This window comes from Martes martes (assembly GCF_963455335.1).
Source record: "Martes martes genome assembly, chromosome: 3".
Classification (NCBI taxonomy): Eukaryota; Metazoa; Chordata; class Mammalia; order Carnivora; family Mustelidae; genus Martes; species Martes martes.
This window is the reverse complement of record NC_137890.1, coordinates 146,770,090-146,796,677: the sequence shown is the minus strand read 5'-3', so window position 1 is coordinate 146,796,677 and position 26,588 is coordinate 146,770,090. Positions and strand designations below refer to the sequence as shown.

Genomic DNA, 26,588 nt, shown 5'->3' with positions numbered 1-26,588 from the left:
TGAAGTTTAGTAATTTAGAATTTACTTTTGTAAAAGCAAGTTGACAAATATTAAAATGTTATACCTGCATTATGAACATTGTAATATAACACACAACACATCCACTGTTAAACACTGATCTCCCATGCCTGACTTGGATTTAGATATTGAGTATATTATATATTACAGAAAGAAACTTTCCAAGTTTTGTCAATGCTTGTGGTATATATACTATGATTCCTCATCAAAATCTGCATGAAATCCTAAAGGCTGGTATTAAACGTAGTTACTTCTTTTCTTCAATATTCTACAACATGCCAGTTTGGGTCAGCCTTCAGATTTTCAGGGCATGAAACATATACAAAGAGAGCACCCAAAAATACGTTTGAACACATTTAGGATACAACAGAAATTACAACAGGAATACCTTCAACCATCTATTTTTCCATTTTCAGTGAAAAAAAAATATATCCTAAGCAAATACATTTCGGGCCAAGTTACTTCTTTGTAAAAATGATTTATCATGTTGTTCAACTTTTAAACCAAATTCTTAAAAGCATAAAAGTTTGTATTTTATAATAGTCAATGCATTCATGTGGTGTTAGGAAGATAAAAGGAAACATGTAGAAACAAAAATCTCAAACTATCCCAATTCCTAAAATGAGAAATTTTCAAATTAAGAAATAACTTTGTTGTTTACAAAATAAGCTTTACTTTTCATCTCAAACTCACTTTAAATGCTTAACATATAATTCAATACTTAAGAAGACTATAGGTAAACTATTTGATTAATATTTATAGAGTGATACTTCTCTGGGCAGACATTTTACACAACAGCTTCCCATTAACGTTGGGGAAAAAAAATCACTTGATAATTTTAATCACAATTAATGATTGACTGATTAATGGATTAACAATTTTCTCAGTAATTTAGATGGCATAGATCCAATAAAGGAACCAATCTGATAATTGCTCAACGTGTAATTCTGTCCATTCATAATATTAAGCCAAAAATTTGCAGATACTCCACTCAGCTGGATTACATGCTTTCATGTATATAATTTGATCAACAAAAAATAGGTACACACTGTTGAGCTTTCTCCTTTTCTTTCTTTTCTTTTTTTTTTAAGAGCAGCCCAATGATTTTGGGGGTTGGTTAGTACAATACAGAGAACACAGGGGGAAAGCACAAAATGGCACTTAACAGCAATGCCAGTACTCATCTCATTATGGTCATTAACTAAGGATATTATTACTTTTTGCGTTCTTTGCTTTTCTTTAGAACATAATCAAAGCCATAAACTTGAATTTGAGGTATATACACAATACACACAACCTTATGCAAAATACTTCTCATAATTAACATTACATTTTAAAGTATTGGAAACTGAGTATCTGTGCTGATTTGTATTTTGACTTAATGGAACACGAAGAGAATACACATTCAACTAGGGAGGGTTATACTGATAATAAAGCTCTTAAAGTGAAAAATGTCTTCTTCTCCCTTTGTACTTACCACAGGCTACACAATGTCCTGAGAGGATTCATTATGAGAAAAATGGCAATCACAGCTTTAAAGACCTTGCTTTGGAAGGAACTAATGAGAAAGCAGATTGGAAAGTGAGACTTCATTGTTTTCAAATAAGTGGTCTTAATTTTTCTTCTGATAGAAAAAGTTTAAATCAGTTTATTATAAATATATCTAAACCATTAATTTTTGCAGCTTTCAGGTAAAGTCCAGCACTTCGTTTTTACAAAGTCTATGAGGAGAGGTCAGTAGAGATCATCTAATCTTAAGTCGTGACATCATCCATTCAAGTCCTTGGCATAATCTATGAAGAATATAAAATCATCTGATTAAATTCTCAACTAAAAAGCTAGGAACAACAAACTAAAAGGTATCATTTTTCATTTTCCTAAAAAACACTGATTAAAAAATCAGTAATATTCAATACTGGTGTTATTGTGGTGAAGCCATACTCTCATACAGAGTAGTACATCCATGCTTTTCGGGTTTTGTCAAGTCTCTAGGGCCTAGACCACTGCCTGAGAGATAAAAGGAACTCAATAATTATATAATGAATACCCACAGAAAGTAATTTGGCAATATGTATCAGAAATACTTAAAATATTAATACCTTTTTTCTACTTCTAGAAATATATTCTAAAAAACTCTAAGAGACAAGGACAGGCTGATGTATAAAACTGTTCATCAAAGCATTTTTAATAGGTAAAAGTAAAATTTAAACACCCAGAAATAGAGAAAAAAATTAAATTATAGAACACTGATATCATGAAATACTAAAAACTTCCTTTCAAAGACAATTTTACAGTACAATAAAATGTTCATGATATAAATGAAATAAAAGCGGCAGGATGTTAAACCAAATATATAGTTGAGGTGGTAAAACAAAGTATACATATAATAATATGTATGTTACATCTATGTATTTTACAAATTTGAAGGGAATAAAATCTCTTAATCACTAATACCGGTTGCTAGAGAACAATTTGTAATTGAAAACAGCACAAAACATAAAGAGATTTCACTATGATAATAAAACTGAATGTTTAGAGAGAGGAAAATGTTGTACATACTGAAACAAAACAAGACTGTCATAAAATATTAACTATTCTCTATGAGGAGCTTTTATAGATATGATAAACTACACCACTATTTAATTAAAAAACACCAGAACTCAGATTATTGTGGCAGTATGAATCTAAAAATGTAAAAGATGATGAAAAAGAAGAAAAGACAATGAGATAAAGAAATGGTTATTTTGATGTTGGCTCATACTTTCCCTACTGTTACTAGATTCCTTACTTTTAAACTACTGATAGGAAATGGTGCAAAATAATAGGCAAATAAATTAAGTCCAAAATGTTAAATGAACAGCAGTTACCTAACAGCAAACTAGAAACTGTGCTAAGCACTTAATATCCATGATCTTAATCTTTACAATCCTGAAAGCAGAACCCTTCCCACACTACAAGAGGGAATCCAGGCTTAAAAGACAGTAGCAAACAGCAGAAGTGGGAGTCAAAATGCCAACCAATACTAAAACCTAGAGCTTAGATCAAGGTGGCCAGAGCTTAGATGATGCTTAGATTAAATACTTCCCTTAATACAAAGGGAATTATTTTCTCCAAAACCAAACATTTCCACTTGATAACTACTAGAGAGGGAAGCCCACATAAATAAAAAATTAGAAAGATATTAACATCATCCACTGATCTCCTCTTTTAAAAAAATGAAACTGCCAGGGTTTGTATCTATGCCAACTAATGATCTATTTCCACACAATTACTCCAAGTATTTAAGTCAAATCTTTTGCCAATCCTACATGATCTTTTTTGTTGTCTAATTTAATATTAAAATCAGTGCTTTTGTTTAAAGACCTTTGGTAGACAAATATAACATATAAAGATATACCTATATCAACATGTATCCAACTATTTGACAAAAATATGTAATGGATAAGATATTTTTACCTAAATTAGTATGTAGACAATGGGTATTACCTGTGACCTTTTTTTTTTTAAACAACATATTTGCTTTTCTGAGGTTCTAATTATGTTCTATCAAATGTCTGTAATCAGGTAACAGAGACTTCTATTTCACTAAGATTCAGCTTCATCTCCAATTTAATTCTTTATTCTCTGCTTTTTAAATACACGTATGAGGGATTCTTCACAGAGGTCTTAAATTTGGGGTTGAGGTTCTTCTGATGTTAGGCAAGACCAGAAGCTTGGGGCAGAAACAGATGAGGTAGCTGAGGTGGAAGAAATTCTCCTCCTCAAGAACATGGTGAAGGTGAACTAATAAAATAAGTTACTAAAGTTACCTATCTGTGCCCCGAGCTTCTGCTCTTTCCTATACCTCAAATTCAAGACCTCTAATTAGAATCTTCATCTCCAATTTAATTATTTTTCATTGCTTTTAAATACATAGATCCACCATATTTTGGAAATACAACTACAATGAAAACCTTAACTTGCTCACCTCTTTTACAGCTTTTTATCCTATTTCTAACCTCCTTTATTCCCTCTCTTAATAGCCCTCTCTCCCTCCTCCTGATCCTTGACCTTGTATTTGACAATATTGACAAACCACTTCTTTCTTGAAATCCTTTCATCTCTGGGCATTAGACTAGGGCAAAATTCTACTGTAGGCATCTACCTTTCCTTCCCAAACCAGGAACCTTTGTGCCAAACTCTCTCCAATTTCAGCCCCGCCCCCTTTTTTAAAGTGTAAAAACCCCCTCCTGACTACACTGGTGGCAAAATGAGTATCCCCAAATTAGTCTCACACTTGAATCCTTTTCTAGTTCAGCTTCTTTATGGATAAAATGTAAATTAAAACCAATCAGTCCACAGGACTGTTACCACAACTAAATGATACACTGTATGGAAAGCACTCAAGGCACAAGACTTTACAGTGTTAAGATCCACCACCAGTACCAGAACTGTTTCCTGACTTGTCCAGCTCTCTATGACACTCCTATTCCTCTGAATTCCGACAGCCATTCTGTCCTCTATTTGTTCACATGGATTAGTTCGGTATGTTTACATGTATTACATATATGTTTTATATTTTATTCTTTACAGAACCAAGCTAGAAACTCTCTAATTACAGAGAGGGACTATGTGTCACATCTCTCCCTTACATTGTTTTATACATGGTAGCCTTAAATATTTATTCATTTTAAGAAGAAATACATGTTTCTAAACTAAATATGTTTTCCAAAAAGAAGACCTCTTACCCCTCGCCAGTAAGAGCACAGCATGCCTGGATATGCCACTGGTGATCTTTAATAGAAGTTAGTTTCAAAAACTGGGAGATTTCTGCTACAGTCATGCATTCTTTAACATCTTGTTTATTAGCAAAAATCAGCAATCCAGCTTTCCGTAGGTCCTACAGGAGCAAACAAAATTGTAAAGACCAGTGCATTTTATTTATAGATTTTCCAACTTAATTAACTGAATACTTTTGATCTTTTAACCTGGAATTCCACAACTACTTGACATAAAAGCATCTCACGGCTCTTATGCTGATGGACAGTAAACTTAAAACTAAATTCACTTTAAATACCCACTTCTGTATTTTTAAGGATTGACATATTTCTTACAGCCCTAAATTACATTTTTTTAATGATCCTAAGTGCTACAGTTAACAGCCATATCTTCAAATATGTATTTACCCCTCTCCCTAACCCAAAACTAAGTTTCCATAGCTAAGAGCTACTTTTTTGCATGGCACTCAAGAGTTTTTCAAAATTCTACCTCAATCTTTTCTTTAGGTACCCACACCTAAAGCCAGTACCTTCCAAGTGCGTAGGAAACAAACTAATTCATCATATACAGTATATGCCTGAGAGCCTTAGACTTTAATTCTCAGCTGGAAGGTGCTATCCTAAACCCATCCTATTCTTCTAAGACCTAGGTCCTCTATCTTTATTCATGAAGATTTCTTAGATTTGAATATTCAATAGGGCCCTTTTGAATTGGCATTAAGTTTATCAAGTTTCCTAATTAGATAGTTTTAGCACTTCTAGGCTTTGCCTCTGAGGCAAATTCTTTAATTTTTCTGACTTTGTTCCTCATAACTAACATTTATTATCTAATCTGAATAAGACACCCATTATATTAACCATTTTCCAAACAAAATCTCTTAAATCCTAGTAAGATGCCTATAAGATTCCCATTTTATAGATGAGGAAAACTAAGACCCAGCAGTGAGTAACTCATACAAGGTCATATAGCTACTGAATAACAGAAGAAGGTTTGAACTGAGATTTTCCCAGTATAGCTGCTGCCCCTCATTTATAATATAATCCTGAGACCACCACCTACCTCCTGGGGATGTGGTTTGGATGAATGAACTACTACATGAAAAACACTCCAGGTCAGTACCTGGCTTTGGGTAACAAACAGTCAGTAAAAGTTAGTTCAGTTACTGCCTGGAAAATGAGGGTCATCTTTACCAAAGTGACCGGTTTAATGTTTTACTCACAAAGCAGTCCAATGGTTATTCATCTCCTTTTACTCTATCCTACCCTTCCCTTTCCCATTTTTAACCCACTGAGCCACGTAGGTACTTCCCCTTTCCCATTTTTAAAGCCAGGGGCTTCCTTGATAATCTATTGAAAATTATGGACCTTTTTCTCATAAAAAGATACATATAAGATTTATATATGATGTTAAAGGGTGATAAGAGATACCCTAAATTCCACTCATGGATCTTGAATTAAGAACCCATGATGGACACATTCAACTGGTAGATTAAACTTTCATAAACTTGTATATATACACCCACAAAGAGATACTAAGAAAACTAAAGTTTTAGTGCTGTGCCTGCAAGTTTTCTCAACTGTGCTGAATGACATCATTCTTCTTAGGGATTTTTATAGAATATTTTTATTTCAATCATGTGTATATGTGTTTAAAACCATAAAGTCTTTAGTATATACAAATTGACACTGCTCCACATTATTTTACTCTGTGAGAACAGAGCTTCAATAATTTCTTTGATTTTTTTTCTGACGTCAATAAAAATATAAGTAATAAATTTTCTATTTGATTAAAAGGAATTATGCAAAATGTCTTATGTAACAATCAAGACAGGCTTTTAGTTACAGCGCCCTCTGCAGGATGGCAGCTATGCTACCACGGTTAATGACAGTTACTTGAAAAGCATGGTCAAAGAGGGATACTCTAGAATTTTAAGATTTTGTATTCAATTTATTTCACCTCTGTTCAGTTCACCTGTCCACATAAAAGGTAAAAAGCTGAGGAGATGGGCTATAACCAGTACATCTACTATATTTCATTATCAAGGATCAAATACTTTTTTCCTATCCTAACTGGAAAACAGAACACTTATCAATAGTTGATATGTGGCTGAATCACTGAGTAGGTGGACTTTCCATGGAATGGAATTCCTATCTTCCTATCTTCCCGGTTTCAGTATCTCTTGCTAGAGTAAGCTGAAATCTTATATAGGTCAGGACGGCTAATGCTGGCATGTTCAAAGAGCACATTTCTGACATTAGAAATACCTGGCACAAGTTAGAACACATTGTTTATGCTATTTTACTTGCATGTAATCTATACTAATCACTCCTGGTGATGGAATTTGGAGAAGCACCTAGACTGAAAATTGGAAAATATAAAAAATAAAGCTATTTATTGAAAGGTCTCAAAATAAAACCCATACTGTATCTAATTTTTCTAGATTTCACTGGCTTAATTTTTTTAATTCAGGGTTCTTGTTTTAAAAAAAAACAAACAGCTATTTTTCCTATTTCTGAGTATTTAGGAAGAGACGAAAATCTTCTTTTATTTTTTATTGAATAACCTCAGGACCAATTATCCATCATTTCAACAACAGACAAGATACACACTGGATTCTATGTGATATGGTGAGCGCTGTGAAGTGTGTAACCCTGATGAGTCACAGACCTGTACCCCTGGGGCAAATAATACATTATATGTTAATAAAAATTAAAAAAAAAAAAGATATACTAGATTAGGGCTGCTCATCAACTTGACTTAGTAAGAGATCAAAGTAGAAGGGGAACGTTGGTGATTTTTATACATCAGCCAAACTTTGAAGAACTTTCTCCTACTTATTACAGATTACTGTTAAGAGTCTAAAAATATTTTTTCATTTATGAACAGCAGCACATGCAAGACACATTCACTTAGCATCTTCCATATGCCATATGCAATTGTCAGTTTGTTTCTCAAAGCTTCATTTGTGAAGATAATTCCTAGAGGTTGAGTCACTCCAAATAAAACTTCATCTATACTTTTGTGTTTGGGACTATTTCAAAATTCATGAGCTTCAAAGTTTTGCACTTCATTTAAGATGAGGCTTTCAAGGGACACCTGGGTGGGTTAAACGTCTGCCTTCAGCTCAGGTCATGATCCCAGGGTCTTGGAATGGGGCCCTGCATCGGGTTCCCTGCTCAGTGCGGAGTCTGCTTCTCCCTCTGCAACCCCTCCTGCCACATTTGTGCTCATGCTCTCTCCAATAAATAAATAAAATCTTCAAAAAAATGAAGCATTCAGAAATACTTAAAATCATTTTATAGTTTCATATCCAGTAATACATGTAAAGCATTATTAGTGATGATAGTAAGATTTGTTGGTTACTACAGTATATATGAAACACCTGATTAAATCCATGTCAATATTTGTTTTTCACTCACATTCTCATTCTTTGATCCATTTGCCCTTCCAAAACTGCCGATTTGGCTCTTCCTGACCCTATTAGATGGCTTAATTTAGCTCCCAAATTTGTCCATAATTCCTTTCTTCTCTGGCAATCTCCCCGTTCAGTCTCTCACTTTCCAATGAGGCCTTATTTCTTAACAAAGGGCCCGAATTATGAGAATGCCTAAATTCAAATCTTGGCTCTTAAAAATCAAGCCACTAATTTTCTGGGCCTTAGTGTACTAACCCATAAAAGATTGGTAACATCCATAACAGATGAAATTAAGTGACCAGCTCAAGTTAATACCCCCAGCTAGTAAATTTCAACCACTTTGTTTGAGTCCTACTACTGGGCTCTTTGATCCTGCTACATATTGGCAAATTAGAATAAGAATCAAAGGAGGAGGCTACCTGTTTAAGGTAGTAAAAAAACAGCCAAAAGACAAATATATTTGTGTCTTATTTTGCTTTTTCATAAGTCTTCATAAAACAATAATAACCCTTTGGTGTACACAACAATAACCCCTCGGTGTAAAATACAAAGGGAAAATTAAAAAAAAAAAATCCTTAGTTTTCTACCTATTTCATAGCTTTTTATTTCCCAAACTAGAATCAAAACTTTTAAATGCATGATTAGCAACGTGTACTTAAAAAAAAAGGAAAATCCAAGGGGTTTAATACAGCTGCCAGAATCAATCCAAAATGGGACATTGCATCATGGTGGGTGTGATCCTTGCACAGAAAACAGGAACTTCAGGGGTGCTTGGGTGGCTCAGTTGGTTATGATATCAACTCTTGATTCTGGGTCAGGTCACAATCTCAGAATCATGAGATTAAGCCCACATCAGGCTCTAAGCTGACAGTTGGAGCCTGCCTGGGCTTTCTCTTTACCTCTCTCTCTGCCCTTCTCCCCTACTCACACATTCACTCTCTCCCTCTATTAAAAAAAAAATTAATAAATAAATAAAATCTTAAAAAAAAAAAAAGAAATGTCATTACAAAGATATCTAGTTTTTTTTTCAGGTTTATTTATTTACTTGGGGGGGGCGGGGCAGTGGGATAAAGAATCCCAAGCAGACTCCACACCAAGTGCAGAGCCCAACATGGGGCTCAATCTCACAACCCAAAGATCTTAACTTGAGCAGAAACCAAGAGTCAGATGCTTAACTGAATGTGCCACCCAGGCACTCCAAAAAGATATCCCAACTTTCTTAAGCTTTGTTACAATTCCATTAAAATTAAAAATTACATATATATCTAAATACTAATTTTTCTATTTCCACCTATGAGTTGAGAAAGTAACACCTATAACGAAAGGCATACAAAAAAAAAATCAATTGCTACCACAGTATTATATGATTTTATAGTTAATATTATCAGTACCAACTATATTATTTAGTTTATTTAATTTTTAAATTATGCTACCAGTAATATTTCTCAAAGACCAAGAAAATGTGGCTAGTTAAATAGTTTTCTTTAGTCAAAGGGACAGTATCAGAGAAACCTAAGAGCAACAACATTTAAGTATTAGTCTGATAACTGAGTTACAATCAAGACTTCCTAAGTGCCCAAGAGATTTTAAAATCTCATTTCCAGGGCACCTGGGTGACTCAGTTGGTTAAGCATCTGCTTTCTACTCAGGTCATGATCTTGGGATCCTGGGATCAAGCCCCATGTCAGCAGGGAGTCTGCTTCTCCCTCTCCCCTGCCCTCTACCACTCCTTCCATCATGTGCACACGCTCTCCTCTCTCTCCCTCTCTCAAACAAATAAAAAATCTTTAAAAAATATGTATCTTAAAATCTCATTTCCTGGGACCCTGGGTGCTCAGTGGGTTAAGCATCTGCCTTCAGCTCAGGTCATGATCCCAGGGCTGGGATCTAGTTCCACATCATGCTCCCTGCTCAGCGGAAAGCCAGCTTCTCCCTCTGCCTGCTGCTCCACCTGTCTGCACTCTCTCTCTCTGACAAATAAAATCTTTTTTTAAAAATTAATTTCTAGTGATAACCTTCTGTATAATTAATCTATATAAAATGCAAAATGCAATCCAATTTAGATCTTTTCACCCAGAAAAACTTCCAGACCAAATTAATCCAGGAAAGAAGAAATAAAATTCTACAATTGATTCTACAATCTTTCCGTTGTTTCCAGATACACTTCCAGTTTGGCAAGCATCAAAATTATAAAGCAGGAATGGCCAGGAGGTAAGTAACTCTTTTTTTTTTTTTTTAAAGATTTTATTTATTTATTTGACAGACAGAGATCACAAGTAGGCAGAGAGGCGGGCAGAGAGAGAGGAGGAAGCAGGCTCCCCACTGAGCAGAGAGCCCAATGCGGGGCTCTATCCCAAGACCCTGAGATCATGACCTGAGCCGAAGGCAGAGGCTTAACCCTCTGAGCCACCCAGATGCCCCGGTAAGTAACTTTTTAAAAAATTTGAAGTAGGGGTGCCTGGCTGGCTGAGTTGGTAGAACATGTGACTGTTAATCTTGGGGTCATGAATTTAAGGCCCATGTTGGGCACAGTACTTTAAAAATATTGTTTCAAAATTAAAGTTTATTTAAAAAATAAACAAATAAAAATTGGAGTAGTACTGTCATGACAAAGCAGAAAGAACAAATGTGACAGAAATACTACACACAGGAGCACAATTGGCTGTGCTCAGTCGGAAGAGCGTGCAACTTTTGATCTTGGGGCTGTGAGTTCAAGCTCCACACGGGGTGTAGAGGTTACTTAAATAAATAATTATGAAAGGAAGGAAGGGAGGGAGGGAGCGAGAGAAGAAAAGAAAAGAAAGAGAAAAAAGGAAAGAAAGAACACTCTCCTCCCAACACAACACACATGTAAGCCAGAATCCTACTTACCTCATGGGCTAACATTTTATAGAGTTCTTCTCTAGTTACAGAAATCCTTTCTCTGTCTGTACTGTCCACAACAACTATTACAAACTAAAATAATCACAAAAAAATTAGTGATTACATAATTTAATATTTATAAAATTTATAAAGTACTTATTTGATTTACAGACCACAAATATCAAGGAATTAGAACCTTATGGTATGGTATTACTGGAAAACCAGAGATACCTACTATACATTGTGAAGCCTAAAGGTCTGATCCATTTCTAATTCAAGTATTATTTGCTAATATTTAAGAGAAAATAAGAGAAAAGAGAATACGATGGTAACACTCTATTAGGATATTGTTAATAGTCTAACAAATATATAACACGTTTCCTTTCTAAATTAATATCCTGAATGGTAATGAGCCTACATCCATCTATGTGCACCCAAGTCAATATGAAAAAAATACATTATGATGCTAAATTTTAAATATTCCTACAGGTATTTATCAATATCAGTTTGAAATGCTAAAAAAGGGCATGATATAGGAGTAATGTGACAGATCAATTTTTATCAACAAATTGGAAAGAATAAACCCGTATCTAAAACCCTGCTCTCTTCTTTATGTAAACGGCACCTGCTGCCTGCAAGCACAACTCTTTCCTGAACTGATGATGGGAATGCTGTCAGAAGATGCAATGAGACTCCTAATGGAGCCAGGTAGGACTGAGCCACACTGCACCTCTTCCTGACCTCCACGAGCACCAAAAACCACAAGGGAAAAGGGAGCAGAAACAGTCACTTTATGTTGGCACAAGTGATGCCATCAAGTTAACTCTGACTGCTTAAAATTTACATGCACTATTTATTTTTCAGAGCTAGCTCTTCTTTTCCAGATAAACCACTGTTAATTTTCAGGGTCTTTTCTACTCTTCAGATTTCATTAACCATATGGCAGATGAGAACAGTTACCTTCCCTCTATTCTCACTTGATACTTACTGGTATGTGGCTTTATTAATATAAAACCAGTTCTATTCCAAGGCATTTTAATAAAACCTAATTTTTAAGATGTTGTCCTAAGTTTGACACCTGTAGCATTACACACAGAAGTACTAACCATGTGTATCTTTCCTTTTCCAAAAACACATGATCAAAGGCTTAGTGAAGTTTTAAGGGATCAACTCATTAAAGATACTTAATAGGTCTTAATGACATAATATTCATTTTAATATATATTTGGAGTTTTATTACCTTATAATCTGCGCTACAAAAATGACTGTCAGAGCCTTTCAATTTGTAAGATCGATACAGTAAAGCTCTCAAATGTCACAGATCTGAAATTTCCTCTTGGGAAATAACGTGTAAATAAAAACATATGATTATGTCTAAACTGCTTTATAACCAAAAAGAAAAAATTCTTTCATGTGCAACTGTGCTGCATTAAAGAACATACACAGTTAAAGTTTGGCCAGGATCCAATCCTCCAGTACCCTCTCATTTAACTAGGATTTTCTCTATGCCTACAAAAATAAACAGTAAGAGAGAAGTGAAATGGTGAACTATGAGATGGTTCTCATTGTAAAAACAACTACTGAAGATAAGTTGTGGGATCAATACGTAATCAGACTAACTGATCACCCCCTCATTCCAATTTTCCCTACAGAAGTTCAATGGCAGTAGGTATATAATAACCCCGAAACAGGGAATCAAAGATTCCACTATGTTTAAATTCAACTTTTATTACCATACTAGGATATTTCAAAAAGATTAACCTAAGAGTTCACACCTAGATATTGTTTCCCAAGCATTCCGCTCCTAGAAGCTTTAGTACATTAAGAAACATTACCTCTGTGTTAGTATAGTAAGTGTTCCAAGAAGACCGAAGAGATTCTTGGCCACCAATATCCCACATTAGAAAACGTGTATTATTAATCACTATTTCTTCTACGTTACTTCCTATTGTGGGTGATGTATGTACAACTTCATTCATAGAACTGAGGGGAAAAAAAGTTCAAATATATTACAATTAGCAAAGAGGCAAGAATGTTTGAGCATTTTTCAATCAAGGGATAAATGAGCATGAGTTTTTCTTTTTTATACCCAAATAACCCTTTTCTGCTAACTCGTGAGTTAAGGGTTTAAAGAGAGATGGGACCAGGTAGTGAACTATCTTAAATACTCGAGATTCATTCCCAGAAACTACATAAATAGTATTTCTCTACTTTCCACAAGTAAAAAAAAGTGAACATACTCTAGGTCATATAAATTCCTAGTTCTCTTGAAACAGTTGCTTAAATCTGGCTCCTGTTTTATAGTTAAACTGCCTTCTTACAGAATTAATTTAGGTTCCACATAATTTTTTTATTGCTTTTGTTAATCAAGTTATCACCCAGGCAGAAAAAATAACTGTGAAGAATAAAATAAAAATTTTAAAGTAGTGAATACTTACAATTGGTAAAGGATGGTAGTTTTCCCTGCATTATCCAGCCCAACAATGATAACTTTGTGCTCTGAAATAAAGAAAACACCAGCCATTTATTAATTAAAAGTATAAAACTTTTAAACTTCCCGTTTTACCCGTTCTTTCCAATTATGTTATAGTTCAGTGCATGGCACTTTTTACCTTTCTGGAACTCAAAAGAATATCCTAGCAAGACCAGCAGAAGTGTGCCATTAATTTCACTGTCCTACGCTCTCATTCTACACAGAGAACTCTCACTTCTCTAGGAAGCCAGAAACACTATATTCTTTATAGTATATGGAAGTCTACTCTCACAAAAGTATCCCAAATGTAATCACAATTTACAAATGACTGAAAGTGTAAATGTTTCACACTAGACTACACCATTTAAGTTCTAACTGTGAAATTTAGGCATCAACTCATATATGTATATATGTGAGGTAGGATAAATGAGAAAGAAAAAAAAAAAGTCAGCCTTTAAATCTGGTAGCAGAAGGCCAGGTCCCATCATAGGTAATCAAAAACTATCTGAGTATATTTAATATAGCTGTTCTAACATAACAACCAAATCTAAGGATGTAGGGCTATGGTGGCAGTGACTATCCTCCTCCTTGGCCTCTATGGCACCACTTTCTCTAAATTCTCTCCCTCCATCTCTTGGTATTTTTTTTTTTCCTCACTGGCTCCTCTTCCTTGGGTCTTCCTTCAAAAACATTTGTGGGGCACCTGGGTGGCTCAGTGGGTTAAAGCCTCTGCCTTCGGCTCAGGTCATGATCCCACGGTCCTGGGATCGAGCTCCACATCGGGCTCTCTGCTCAGCAGGGAGCCTGCTTCCCCCCCACCCCCGCCTGCCTCTCTGCCTACTTGAGATCTCTGTCTGTCAAATAAATAAATAAAATCTTAAAAAAAAAACAAAAACACCACATTTGTTTCCCAGAGCTGTCTCCTTGCATTCTCTTCACATGTTAGCAAGGCATTCTCAGGACCCATCTATTTCCACTCTATCTAAACACTATTCCAAAGATAGCACTGTGTGGAAGAAGTTCATTTCCAAAGATGGCCTCTGGATATTCATGCCCCCGGTACAGTATTCCCTCGCTCCTGACCCGCTGTCAATGTGAGGGGTCCTGTGACTCACTTTTAACCAACAAAATGTAACAGATATGATGCTGCGTGACTTCCAAGTCTACAGCATTACAAACCTTGCAGCTACAGCCTGGCTCTCTTGGACAACTTCCCCTGGAGTAAACCAGACACCAGTGTAACAAGTCCTACTATCCCCAAACCACTATATAGGTGAGAAAGCCTAGACTAATTGTGTGGCCTCACCTTGTGGGGAGAGACCACCCCATGGTTGCCCCTAGCTGATCCAGCCTTTCCAGATGAGATGCCAGACACACAAATAAAGAAGCCATCTTGGATATGCAGCCAGGTCAAGCTATAGATGACTCTAGTTCCAGCTGCCAACTGCAACCAAATGAGAATTCCAAACTAGAACTTCCTAGCTGAGCTCAATTAAATGATAGAACCATGAGAGATAATTAAAAATTATTGCTTTAAGTCACAACATTTAGGAGTGGTTTGTTACATAGCAGTGGTTAGCACAGCACTATGGAAAAATATCTGTAATTACATGATCTTGGGAAAATTACTTACTTCTCTAACCCTAAGTTTCCTCACTATAAAACAGGGACAACAATACCTATCTTTCTGTGTTGTATAATGATCAAGATAGCATATGTGCAGTTCCAACCACTAAGAAAGACAGTTCCTAATCCATGTTTCCAAATCTCTCCTCAACTCCAATCTACCTAGTGGACAGACACAGTGCCATTCAACATATCCAAAACCCAACATTCAAATCTTTTTCTAATTCTATCGTACCTAATTCATTTAATGGCATAACCACGAATTCAGATGCCCCTGGAGTTTATCCAGTCTTTCCCTCAACCCCAACATCTAATCTGTCACCAAGTTCTATATATTCCCCCTCAAAAACATATCCTGAACCTTCTGACTGTGCTAGCCGTAGTCCTCATTTCTTACTATAAAACCTTCCCTAGGGGCACCTGGGTGGCTCAGTGTAACAAAGCCTCTGCCGTCGGCTCAGGTCATGATCCCGGGGTCCTGGGATCGAGCCCCGCATGAGGCTCTCTGCTCCGCGGGGAGCCTGCTTCCTCCTCTCTCTCTCTGCCTGCCTCTCTGCCTACTTGTGATCTCTGTCAAATAAATAAATAAAATCTTAAAAACAAAAACAAAAACAAAACAAAAAAATCTGCCCTACGTGGACTGCCTCCAATCCACCTTTCTACTGTTGCTATTTGTTCTACACTACAAAGCTGGTTAACACCACTTTAGTTAAATGATAGCTCTGTGGGGGACGTGTGGGTGGTTCAGTAAATTCAAGTGTCTGACTCTTGATTTCAGCTCAGGTCATCATCTCAGGGTCATGAGACTGAGCCCCCTGAGGAACGTGTCTGTGCTTAAGATTTTCTCTCTCCCTCTCCCACACCCCCCAAATTGCATATGCCCTCTCTCCTATAAATGACAGTTCTCCATTCTGACAGGAAGACAAGGCACAGGTTCTCAGCCTAGTAAATATAAGACAGTCATAAATGAGCAGGCTTCAGCTTTATCTCTCACCACTTCTCACCACTACCAGCAGGTATCTAAGCTGAAATTCAAGCAATTCTCTCTACGTAAGCCACACATCTTCTTCACAGCAAACATTCGTCTACCTCTACTTAGTTTTTCCCTGAGCTGAAATTACCTTTTCTACTTCTCCTTCTAGGGAATTCCAGTAATCTTTTAAATCTAGTTTTCCCCCCAAAATCACTTTCTCATGCTTTTCCACAATACCTCTAACATAGCACTTGTCATAATTATTTACACATACACTAATCTTCAAAGCTTAATGAGGCAGCCTTCAAGCGTATAGATCCCATGCTAATCATCTTTATAATCCAGTAACTACAACTTTTCCTGGTACAAGGTACTCAATAAATGTTGAATTCATTCATGTTCATTCTATAAAATAATGAGGATTATAAATATAAATAATAAATAAGTAGAGGATTTTAACATGTCACACACAGTAAGGATATCATTAGGGAAAGCCTTTTCCATCAGATGGTAGAGGTTTTCCAAATAGTTGTCATTTACCACGGAGGGGGAATTCCTCCCATTATACAAAAATAGGAAGATCAAGTAAATAGAAAATTTTAATACAGTCCATTTTATCCAATCACTCACCTCTTTTAAGAAAGGGCAAGCAGCTTACAACCAGCAGGGTTCTAAAGGAACATGACCACATTTCTCTCATATAGGTACTTAAAAATAATTTTAAAGATGCAGGTCCTGGGGTGCCTGGGTGGCTAAGTGGGTTAAAGCCTCTGCCTTTGGCTCAGGTCATGGACCCAGGGTCCTGGGCTCGAGCCCTGCATCCAACTCTCTGCTTGGCAGGGAGCCTGCTTCCCCCTCTCTCTCTGCCTGCCTCTCTGCCTACTTGTGATCTCTGGCAAATAAAATAAAATCTTTTTTAAAGATTTTTTAAATCTTTTAAAAAAATAAAAATAAAGCAGCCTCGCCTGACTTAAAAAAAAAAAAAATGCAGGTCCCACTATTTAATCTTTAGAGATGACCAGGGTAAAGGAACAGAGAAAATGATCAAATACAAAGACGATACTTATTTTAAATACAGGGTTAATAACATATAGAGGGCATGCTAAGGTAAGTTCAGTTGAATAACCACCAAAAGGCCTCATCAGGTGACATTTCTCTGGTGAATTTGCCTCGTGTACGGTCCTTCATCTCCCAGGTCCACAAACTCAACCCTGCTACTTGGAGTAGAAAGGACTCAGAGAAGGCAATTCACAGACGTGACTAATATGTAAACAAGAACACCAAAATGAGTAACATACAGTAAGACCAAATGTTCACAACTACCTAACAAGTGCAGTTTAAGGAAAAGTAATAGAGTGGCTGAATTAAAATCAGACTACTTGGAGAACACAGAATCCCATCAAAGGCAGTATTTTAGAGGCTACAATGAGTAGATAAACCCATCTTCACATCAGGGCCAGACTACTAAAATCTTTTTTTTTTTTTTTTAAAGATTTTATTTATTTATTTGACAGAGAGAGAGAGCGCACAAGTAGGGGGAGCAGCAGGCACAGGGAGAAGATGAAGCAGGCTCCCAGCTTGATCCCAGGACCCTGGAATCATGACCTGAGCCGAAGGCAGACACAATGAATGAGCCACCAAGGTGCCCCAAGACTACCGAATTTTTTAAGCAAGGCATCTTTTCACCTGGAAAGTTTTGTTTTAAGATTTATTTATCTATTTTTAAAAAGGGTTTACTTATTTATTTTAGATAGAGCCAACGAACAAGCACACGGGAGTTGGGGCAGAGGGAGAGGGAGAGAAAGAATCCTCAAGCAGAGACCCTGCTGAGCGCAGAGCCCACTGCAGAGCTCAGTCAGGATGTCACAACCCTGAGATCATGACCTGTGCTGAAATCAAAAGCCAGATGCTTAAGAGATGGACCCACTAGGTGCCCACCTGAAAAGTTTTCAAATGGGATGGCAGTCCTTAACTCTGTATTTTTCTATGTCCCCAAGTTAAGCATTCTTCTTTTGATGGCCTATCCCTTTTTCAGGTCTATTAATATAAGCACTACGAACATTTTAATCAAGCAGAATTCACATCATGCTCTACCCTAAACTCTGACTTAGATAAAAGCTTTTAGCTTTTTATATGAATACTAATTTTTAATAATATCATTTTCAGGGGCACTCAGCAGGGAGTCAGTTTGAGATTCTCTCCCTCTGCCCCTCCACCATGGCTCTCTCTCAAATAAGTAAATCTTTAAAAAATATATCATTCTCAAAATGTCAGCTATTTTTAGTTTCAGGAATACCATTTTGTAACCCCCTTTGTATTGGCTACAGGACTAAATTCAGACAGACTTGCCAAAACTTAGGAAGAAAATACAATTACTCTGACCAATTTGAGAAATACCATTCTAGGGACATCTGGGTGGCTCAGTCAGTTAAGCAACTGTCTTTGGCTCAGGTCATGATGCTAGGGTCCTGGGATGGAGTCCCGCTTCTTCCTTTGACTGCCACTCCCCCTGCTTGTGCTCACGCTCGCTCTCTCTGACAAATAAATAAATAAATAAATAAAATCTTAAAAAAAAAAAAACACACATTCTAAAAAGTACAAAATAGGAGCAAAAACAAATGATACAAATATAGGCAAGAATCTATGATAAATAACTATAAAGAGTGATTAAAAAAATTGTGTGTGTACAAATAACACATATAGAGACCCCCAATACAAAAAAGCACACTCTCTTACAAAGTGCTTAATCGCTTAGAGAGGTTAAACTGTTATTCTAACTATGCTAACATTTTTCAAAATCTTTTGCTACTCTTCTTTTGTAACTGCTTTCAGAGCCTGAGGTACACTGTTTTGGAGCATTCCCAGTGGTGGCAGAACCCTTTAACTGCTGAAGATGATTTTGATTTTAAAGGGAGACCCGAGCCACTTGATTATTATTTCAGCCATAATAAAGTACAAGCAAAAACAGGTGCTATCTTGTTGCTGATAAATGAGGTATGATCCCTAAATGATAAGAACAATTTAAAGATTTGTCTCTAAGGAAATTCTAAAAGCTGTTTCAATATGTATTTTGAGTAATAGCAGATATAACAGTAGAAAAACTCTCCGGCCTCCTAAAATGACGGCTTTAAAGGTGAAAACTCACCTGGTTTTGTTTTTTAAAGCAGTCTCCTTAGTTTAGCCATCCCCGATAGGACTTACTTCCTGATTCCAAATACAGTACTTTTCTACTACTTGTGTAAGGAAGGAGTAACTAGGAACCCCCCCCCAAAAAAAACTACAGAAAGATTATTTATTTATTTATTTACTTGACAGAGAGGAAGAGGGAGAGTGAGAGTGAGAGTGCACAGGTTCGAGCAAGGATGGGGAGAGGGGAGGCAAAGAGAGGGGAGAAGCAGACTCCCCACTGAGCAGGGAGCCTCATGCAGGGCTCCAGCCCCAGGACCGTAAGATCATGACCTGAGCAGAAGGCAGATGCTTAACTGACTGAGTCACCCAGGCGCCCCAGAAAGAATCTTTATCATACCTGACCATAAGATGAACAGGATAAACAAGATAAAACTGCTGTGAACACAACCACTATGCAATAACACACAGACATTGACAAACTGAGGGAAAAAAGCACATGGCGGAAGAGGCTCATACCAGAGGATTTCATTTTCTCATAACACAAGTTAGTCGCCTGCTGAGGACAGGATGGGGTTTTTACAGCCACTGTATAGAATCAATTAGACAATCAGTAAGCTGAAATTAGGTAACATAACCCGTGATGGATAAAGATTTAAACAGCTGAGTCGTTCTTCAGTAGTGCCTAGAAATAAAGAAAGCACACTGGGGAGAAAAGGTATGGTGGATGGTACAAAATGAGAATTGTCTGGCATGCTGGAAAACAGGAGAAAAGAGGATCAAAGATGGTGATAGGGGAAGTAATAAAGCAGGTCATACCATTCTCCAAACTGCAAACCTTTCTTGTATTTCATTTTACAAATTCAATAAAATTCGTTTGTCACCAAAAATGCATAAACATGCAAACATTTCACCGAACTCTTAAGACACTGTACAGTCCATCAAAGGAATGCAAACTAATGTACTGAACATATAAGGCCTTTAAAAATAGTTAAAATATTTTTAACAGAAAAGAAAGAGGGGAGCCTGTGTGGCTCAGTCAGTTAAGGTGTGTAATAGGTTCAAAGATAAAGGTGCCAACCTCATGTTAAAAAGCCAGTTTATGGGGCGCCTGGGTGGCTCAGTGGGTTAAGCTGCTGCCTTCAGCTCAGGTCATGATCTCAGGGTCTTGGGATCGAGCCCCACATCGGGCTCTCTGCACAGCGGGGAGCCTGCTTCCTTCCTCTCTCTCTGCCTGCTTCTCTGCCTACTTGTGATCTCTCTCTGTCAAATAAATAAAATCTTAAAAAAAAAATTAAAAAAAAAAAAGCCAGTTTATTATCAACAACAGGGTTAGATTTTTTCCGACTTTCTAATACTGTATTAACTTCCTTTGGAAATCCTTAGGCTCCTTCGCCACCCCAGCCTATTCCTCCCATTACCATTTTACAAAACCTAAATTTGCAGCCTAAAAGTCTTATAAGGCACTCCAAAACAAATACTCCACAAAACCTAAAATAGAACACGCATACTAAGAGATAATGTTATTAGGGGCAAATGTAACCAAACTTTTGGCTATTCCAATTCTTTGATGCGTGTGATTCATCACAGGTTTAGTATTTAGTTATTTTTCTTTTAGATTATCTATGCCACAGCATTCTTAAAATTATACTCAGATAAGGCCAAACAACTACCCACTGTTACAATGCTTAGAAAGAATTCTGAATTATCTTATTTAGGCTTCAGTTTCCCAATCAATACTTTACGATTTTGTCATGAAAATGTTCCTTGTTTCTCTGTTTCATTTCTTTTTGACTCACCCAGGCAGCCCACCAGTTGCATTCATTGCCAGGTTTCAAAAGTCAATATATATATTCCTCCAACTACCAGTCAGTAAACTAAATGAAAAGATGTCACTGTCAACCTGGATGTTTTCTATCTCTGTGAATCACACCAAAGTCAAAAACCACAAATACTAAGGCAGATAAATTGAGAGCCATTCTGATTCTTGATTTTCACCTCATATCCAAACTATGTGAAACCCTAATTTTATCTTACATAGAGCAAAAAAATCCATTTGTCATGTTCTCTATCATTCTCCCCGTCCCTAGCAGAGTCTGGAATAAAACATGTGCTTAATAAAGTAGGAAGAAATAAATCAGATCTGGAAGATACAAAGACTGGAAAGGAAATATTTGATCAAGTCATTTTGTATTAAAAATTCCATTTTCAAAATCTAAAAGTATCATCAACAAAAAAGTTTGAAAACTAACTTGCTATTTATAACAACGGCAGTGAAGTTTCAGGAAAAAAACAACTCTTTCGCACTAAGAGGTTGCTGAATGAAAAGCAATGACATGACAAAATCAGAGATGCAATCAGGAAAGAGAAACCACACAATAATCTGAACTTGCAAAATTCAATGTACAGAAATTAACTATTAAAGAGGATCAAAGTAATGAGGGATTGGCTAATAAAAATAAAGAGTATGGGACTGACAAATACAAGGAGACTCCAGCTGAAATGGAGCTTCCCCCCACCTCCCAAGACTGAGATGCAGACCTTGTTGGGGCCTGGCTGTGGCTCACTGAATGGAGCAAGAAGTAGCTGTGGGGACTTGCCTGTAGATCTCACTGGAAATTCTCCCTTTAGGGTGTTGGGGAAAACTTCATTGAGAGGTATTTTGCTGGAGGGCCTCCATGCTGAACTCAACTGAAGTGGGTGCTAGAAATTGCTGGCAGCTGCTAACCACTACGAGGTGCAGGAGCCAGCCACTAGAGAAGGTGTTCACGCTCTTAAAGCAGGGCAGAACCTGCTGCAAGTGCACCGTACCCAGGAAGAAAAACTCTTTCCTCTTGCAATGTCCCTCCAATGCCGTCTACTCATAAAGCTTAATATTGTACCAGCTGGCAACAGAAAAACATTTGAGGGATCCAGTTCCATATCCACAGAGCATGCAAGAAGGATGATTCTGGAGCTAAATTTTATTGTCATAGCCCATCCCTTCGGCTACTGACATATCTGAACTCCATACAATAAAAACAGCAACAGCAAAAGTGGCTTTCCCAGCCCCAGGCTCCAGCAGCACAGATAGCTTCATCAACATTCATTCATAACTTACTCCCTTCCTAAGAACCAGTCAGAAGAACAATACAAGCTATCAATAAGGAAATTTCACAACTTGTTCATAGTTCACCTAAGCTTAGCTAAAGTGAATCCTTTGTATACAAAGACAGTTTTTGTTTGTTTGTTATTAAAGAATACTAATTATGGCACTAGATGACCTTATGTAAAATCACAGGTCTTATCTCTTTTAACTGCAGAGCCTTAAACAAGTTACCTAAAGTTCGTCTCTGTAAAATGGGGAGAAATCTTTCTCATACAGTTGTTGTAAAGACTAAATCAACTCAACTCTGCAAAACACTTAGACCCTAACCATGCATAAGTCAGCAATTATTTTCTACAGAGTTGAAGTTAGCTTATTTTCTGTCTCCCCACACTAGAATGAAACTCCATAAAGGTAAGGATTTGTGTGTTTTGTTCCCTGCTTTATCCTCACCACCTACAAAAATTCCTAGCACAGATAGGTGCTCAAAAATACTTAATAAACCACGGATCATAAGCCCTTCTATACTAAAAGACACAAGTGGTGGGGTGCCTGGGTGTCTCAGTTGGTTAAGCATCTGCTTTCTGCTCAGGTCGTGATCCCAGGGTCTTGGGACGGAACCCCATATCTGGCCCTCTGCTCAGTGGGGAGCCTGCTTCTCCCTCTCCCTATCGCTCTGCCTACTTGCGCTATCAGATAAATAAAATCTTTAAAATAAATAATATAAATTATTTATAAATAAAAAATTATTTATAAATAAAAATTATAAATAAATAAATAAATAAAATATATAACTGGCAACTCTTCAAAGCCCTAATATAATAAAGACTTAGAGTTTAGTAACCAAGAAACAACAGGGGGGAAAAAAATCGAAGAAAAAAATTATACCAATCTCTTCTTTATTTTATGTATTTTTTTTTTCCTCTGGGGAGGGGGCCGAGGGAGAGAGAATCTTAGGCAGGCTCCATGTCCAGCACAGAGCTGGTGCAGAGCTCTATACTGGGCTCCATCTCACAACCCTGAGATCATGACCTGAGCTGAAATCAAGAGTCAGACACTTAACCAACCCAACCACCCAGGTGCCCCACCAATATCTTCTTTAATAAGACCAATTATCTGCAACATGTTTCTTCAGTGTTTTAATTTGGCATTTACCAGGCATGTGGCCCAGAAAAAAAATCATTGGAACCTCACTTTCCTCTTTTGAGGGGAAAAAAATAGCTACTAAGAACACTGAAACATTTTTTTTTCTTTAAATAATGCATTTAACAGCATCTAGGAGAAAGTTTATAATCTACTGAATTCAAATATTACCTAGAGGCGACCTCTGGTTTTTCAAGTTTGAGCAGTATACAATTAGCTTTCACTGTGCACTTGACCAAGCTACACTAAACCTAAAATTATTCTAAAGGTGTTTCAGAAAAAAGAGATATGGTCTGGTTTAAGTTTCATCAGCATGGCCAATTCTGCAATCCCCTAAATTCTTCCTTCCAAGAGTTTATGTGAAAAGGACATAGGATTGTGCTACGTATCTTCTGAAGGTAAATAAAGCATCCAAGATACATCTGACATATATAAAATATATGAGATATATATAAAATATGACATATATAAAATATATAAAATATATGGTATTTCCAAGTTAGAAGAAAAAAAAGACCACCAAGTATCTGACATTAGATTTAATAGTGAATATTTTGAAAAGTGACCCTACTGATGACAACATTATTTAGAATAGTTTATTCACATTTTCAAAATATTTTGACATCTAAATTTCTAAAACTTAACTCCATTAGTTCCTCTATTTCCCAACACTGAAATAAGTGTCCAGACAAAAATAACCACAAAATACAGGCAACAAGACACTGTTATTAGCAATTTTTAGTAGTAACGATGCAATAACATCCTCATTATTTACCTACCTGCAAGGAGCTTTTGGCAAAGTTCTAATTCCTTCTTAAGTTACAAACACAAATAATTTTATCACTAACTCGAAACAGAAAGTGGAGATACCTCATTCTTCTTACAGGACTAGAGTTCAATCGACAAGCAATATAAATTTATATAAATTTGAAAGACTGAAATACTAGCTTCGCTAAAAATAATACAAAGATTATGGAGCTTAAAACTAGAATAGATCCTATCTACTACTCACACCGCCAATTTCACAGCAATGTTAGGTTTTCATTCTTGAGACCTAAAGATTACCTTTTCAAGATTTGTAGGCTCCACAGTCAGAGTCAAGATCCCTGGCGTTCTACACTGAGAACATCTAGACCCAAATAAACTACTGGGGTTCACTTCCCCTCTTCTAACAAAAAAAGCTAGCCAGAGACAGTGCAATTTAAAACTGGTTTTCTCTATGAAAAATCCCCATATAAGAAAAGTCATTTGAAATACTGCTCTTCCACGGAGTATCATGTGATCTACACTACTTTTTTTTTTTTTTAAACCATACACAAGTTTAGTTCTGCTCCTCTCCCATCACCTTATAGGAGCAGCTGGATCATGAAGGAGAAGTGGGGATATCTTGTACATAACAGATGCCACCACTCATTTAAGTCTTTATTGGAAAACTTTGGGATGTGACACCAATACCTGCTTACCTGAGAGAAAAGCAAACTAAGTTACTCATAGCAAAAATGATAAATCACCCAACTTGACTAAAAAAGAAACAAATGGACCTGACTAACTATATTGTATCTCAATGACTATGGAGTCTTCTGTTAAAGTTCTATCCTCTTTCTTCAGTTCTAGACACTCATTTTTGTAACAAATTCTAATAAACCTGATAGGCATTTTGAGGCAGTGTTTGAGTTCTGATGAACTTAAGCATCCCTATATAATATAGGTGACTTGCTAGTTACCTATATTAACAAATATTTCAGATGGCAAGTTTCCAAATGGTTCCAGTTTAACACTTCAACATTTTTAATCCAGCCTCCCCCAAACAGCCTCTACTTAAATAACACAAATATAATCTTAAGCTTAACCTTACACAAATATAAACATGGAAAACGGAGAGCGGTCCCTCACCAATCAGGATGCATTAGTCTCCCCAAAGCGGGGTGGCGGGGGGAGAGGGGGAATGGAGGTAAAGGGAGGGCTCATAAGCTGAGGTGTGTATTCGACAAGAGCGATTCCTCACGTTTTCCGCATTCTGCAACCCTCTGTCGCTTAGCGTTGCGGCTCGGGCCATAACCTATAACCTTCACCAGAGCCAGCATTTCTCCGTGGTTTCCAAACCCAACTGCTGGAGGAAAAAGAGCTACAGGACAGGACAGGCCGTTCCACTCAGGGACGTCCGACATGGGGCAAGAAACCCTTTCAACTCCAATCGAAATCGGAGCAATGGGTGCATTTGCAGAATGGATTTTTCAAGAAGATCCCTTAAGATAAAAACAAAACAAAACAAACAGAAACCATTCCCGAACTCGGGAGTGGGAATTGAACAGACTCAAGGCCCGCATCCACGCTGCCCCGACCCTCCGCCGACCCCAGGCGCGACCGCACCGCCCACAATCCGGAAGTATTCTGAGACCCTCCCGCCCCCACCAAACACACCCCGCCAGCCAGGGCTGACCCTCTCCCCCACCCGTACGCCCTCGGCCCGCGCCTCTCACCCTGGTGATTGAAGAGTCTCCATATCCTAGTGAAGAGAATTCCCATTCTTGGGCAGCGGACCCCCCTCCAGCCACCCGGGCCGCCTGGCCTCCCCCGGCTCAGGCTGAAGGGGAGGCAACAGACGCGCTGGAGCCTCCGCCTCTGCTACTGCTGCTGCTCCCGCGCTGGCCGCCAGTTCGCTTCCTGGGAACCGGAGGGAGGCCGAAGCCCAGGCCGCCCTGCCGCGTGCGAGGCCCCGCCGCTGCCGCCGCGGCACTCGCCTGGCTCGCGGACATCGCCGCCGCGTTGTCTGCGACGAGCCTCGCGGGCCACCGTCCTCCCCCAGCTCCTCTCGGGCGGCTGCGGCGGCGGCTACCACGCGGGCGGGGGAGGAGAGAGGCGAGACGGCTGGGACGCGAGGGCGCAGGCGCGCGGCCAGAGGGGCGGAGCCTGGGGAACGGCGCCCGGGGAACGGCGCCCGGTTAGGTCTCTTGTATTTGTGTAACGAGGCGACCTGTAGGCTGCGGGAAGGAGCGCGGGGATCGAGGTAGTTCGGGCTGCGGTTATGACAGATCCCTCTTGCCTGCTTGTTTTAACGTCCTCGTCAGCTTTCTGTTTTCACCTGCATTTCCTCGACAGAGCCATAATG

At 37.8% G+C, this 26,588-nt stretch overlaps 1 protein-coding gene across 2 annotated transcripts; it reads right to left on the bottom strand.

The window, feature by feature from the left end:
• ARL5A (ARF like GTPase 5A) lies at positions 1 to 26,356 on the bottom strand. Of its 2 annotated transcripts, XM_080798366.1 has the most exons (6): positions 25,960 to 26,356; positions 13,492 to 13,552; positions 12,889 to 13,036; positions 11,063 to 11,146; positions 4,746 to 4,897; positions 1 to 1,811 (listed from the first exon to the last, which is right to left on the bottom strand). In XM_080798366.1, the coding sequence occupies exons 1-6, from the start codon at positions 26,003 to 26,005 to the stop codon at positions 1,763 to 1,765; spliced, it is 540 nt and encodes a 179-aa protein (XP_080654492.1). In that variant the 5' UTR covers positions 26,006 to 26,356; the 3' UTR covers positions 1 to 1,762. The 2 variants fall into 2 exon arrangements, with proteins under 2 accessions (XP_080654492.1, XP_080654493.1); XM_080798367.1 differs by lacking the exon at positions 11,063 to 11,146 and having other exon boundaries at positions 25,960 to 26,328.
• Positions 26,357 to 26,588: the final 232 nt, after the last annotated feature.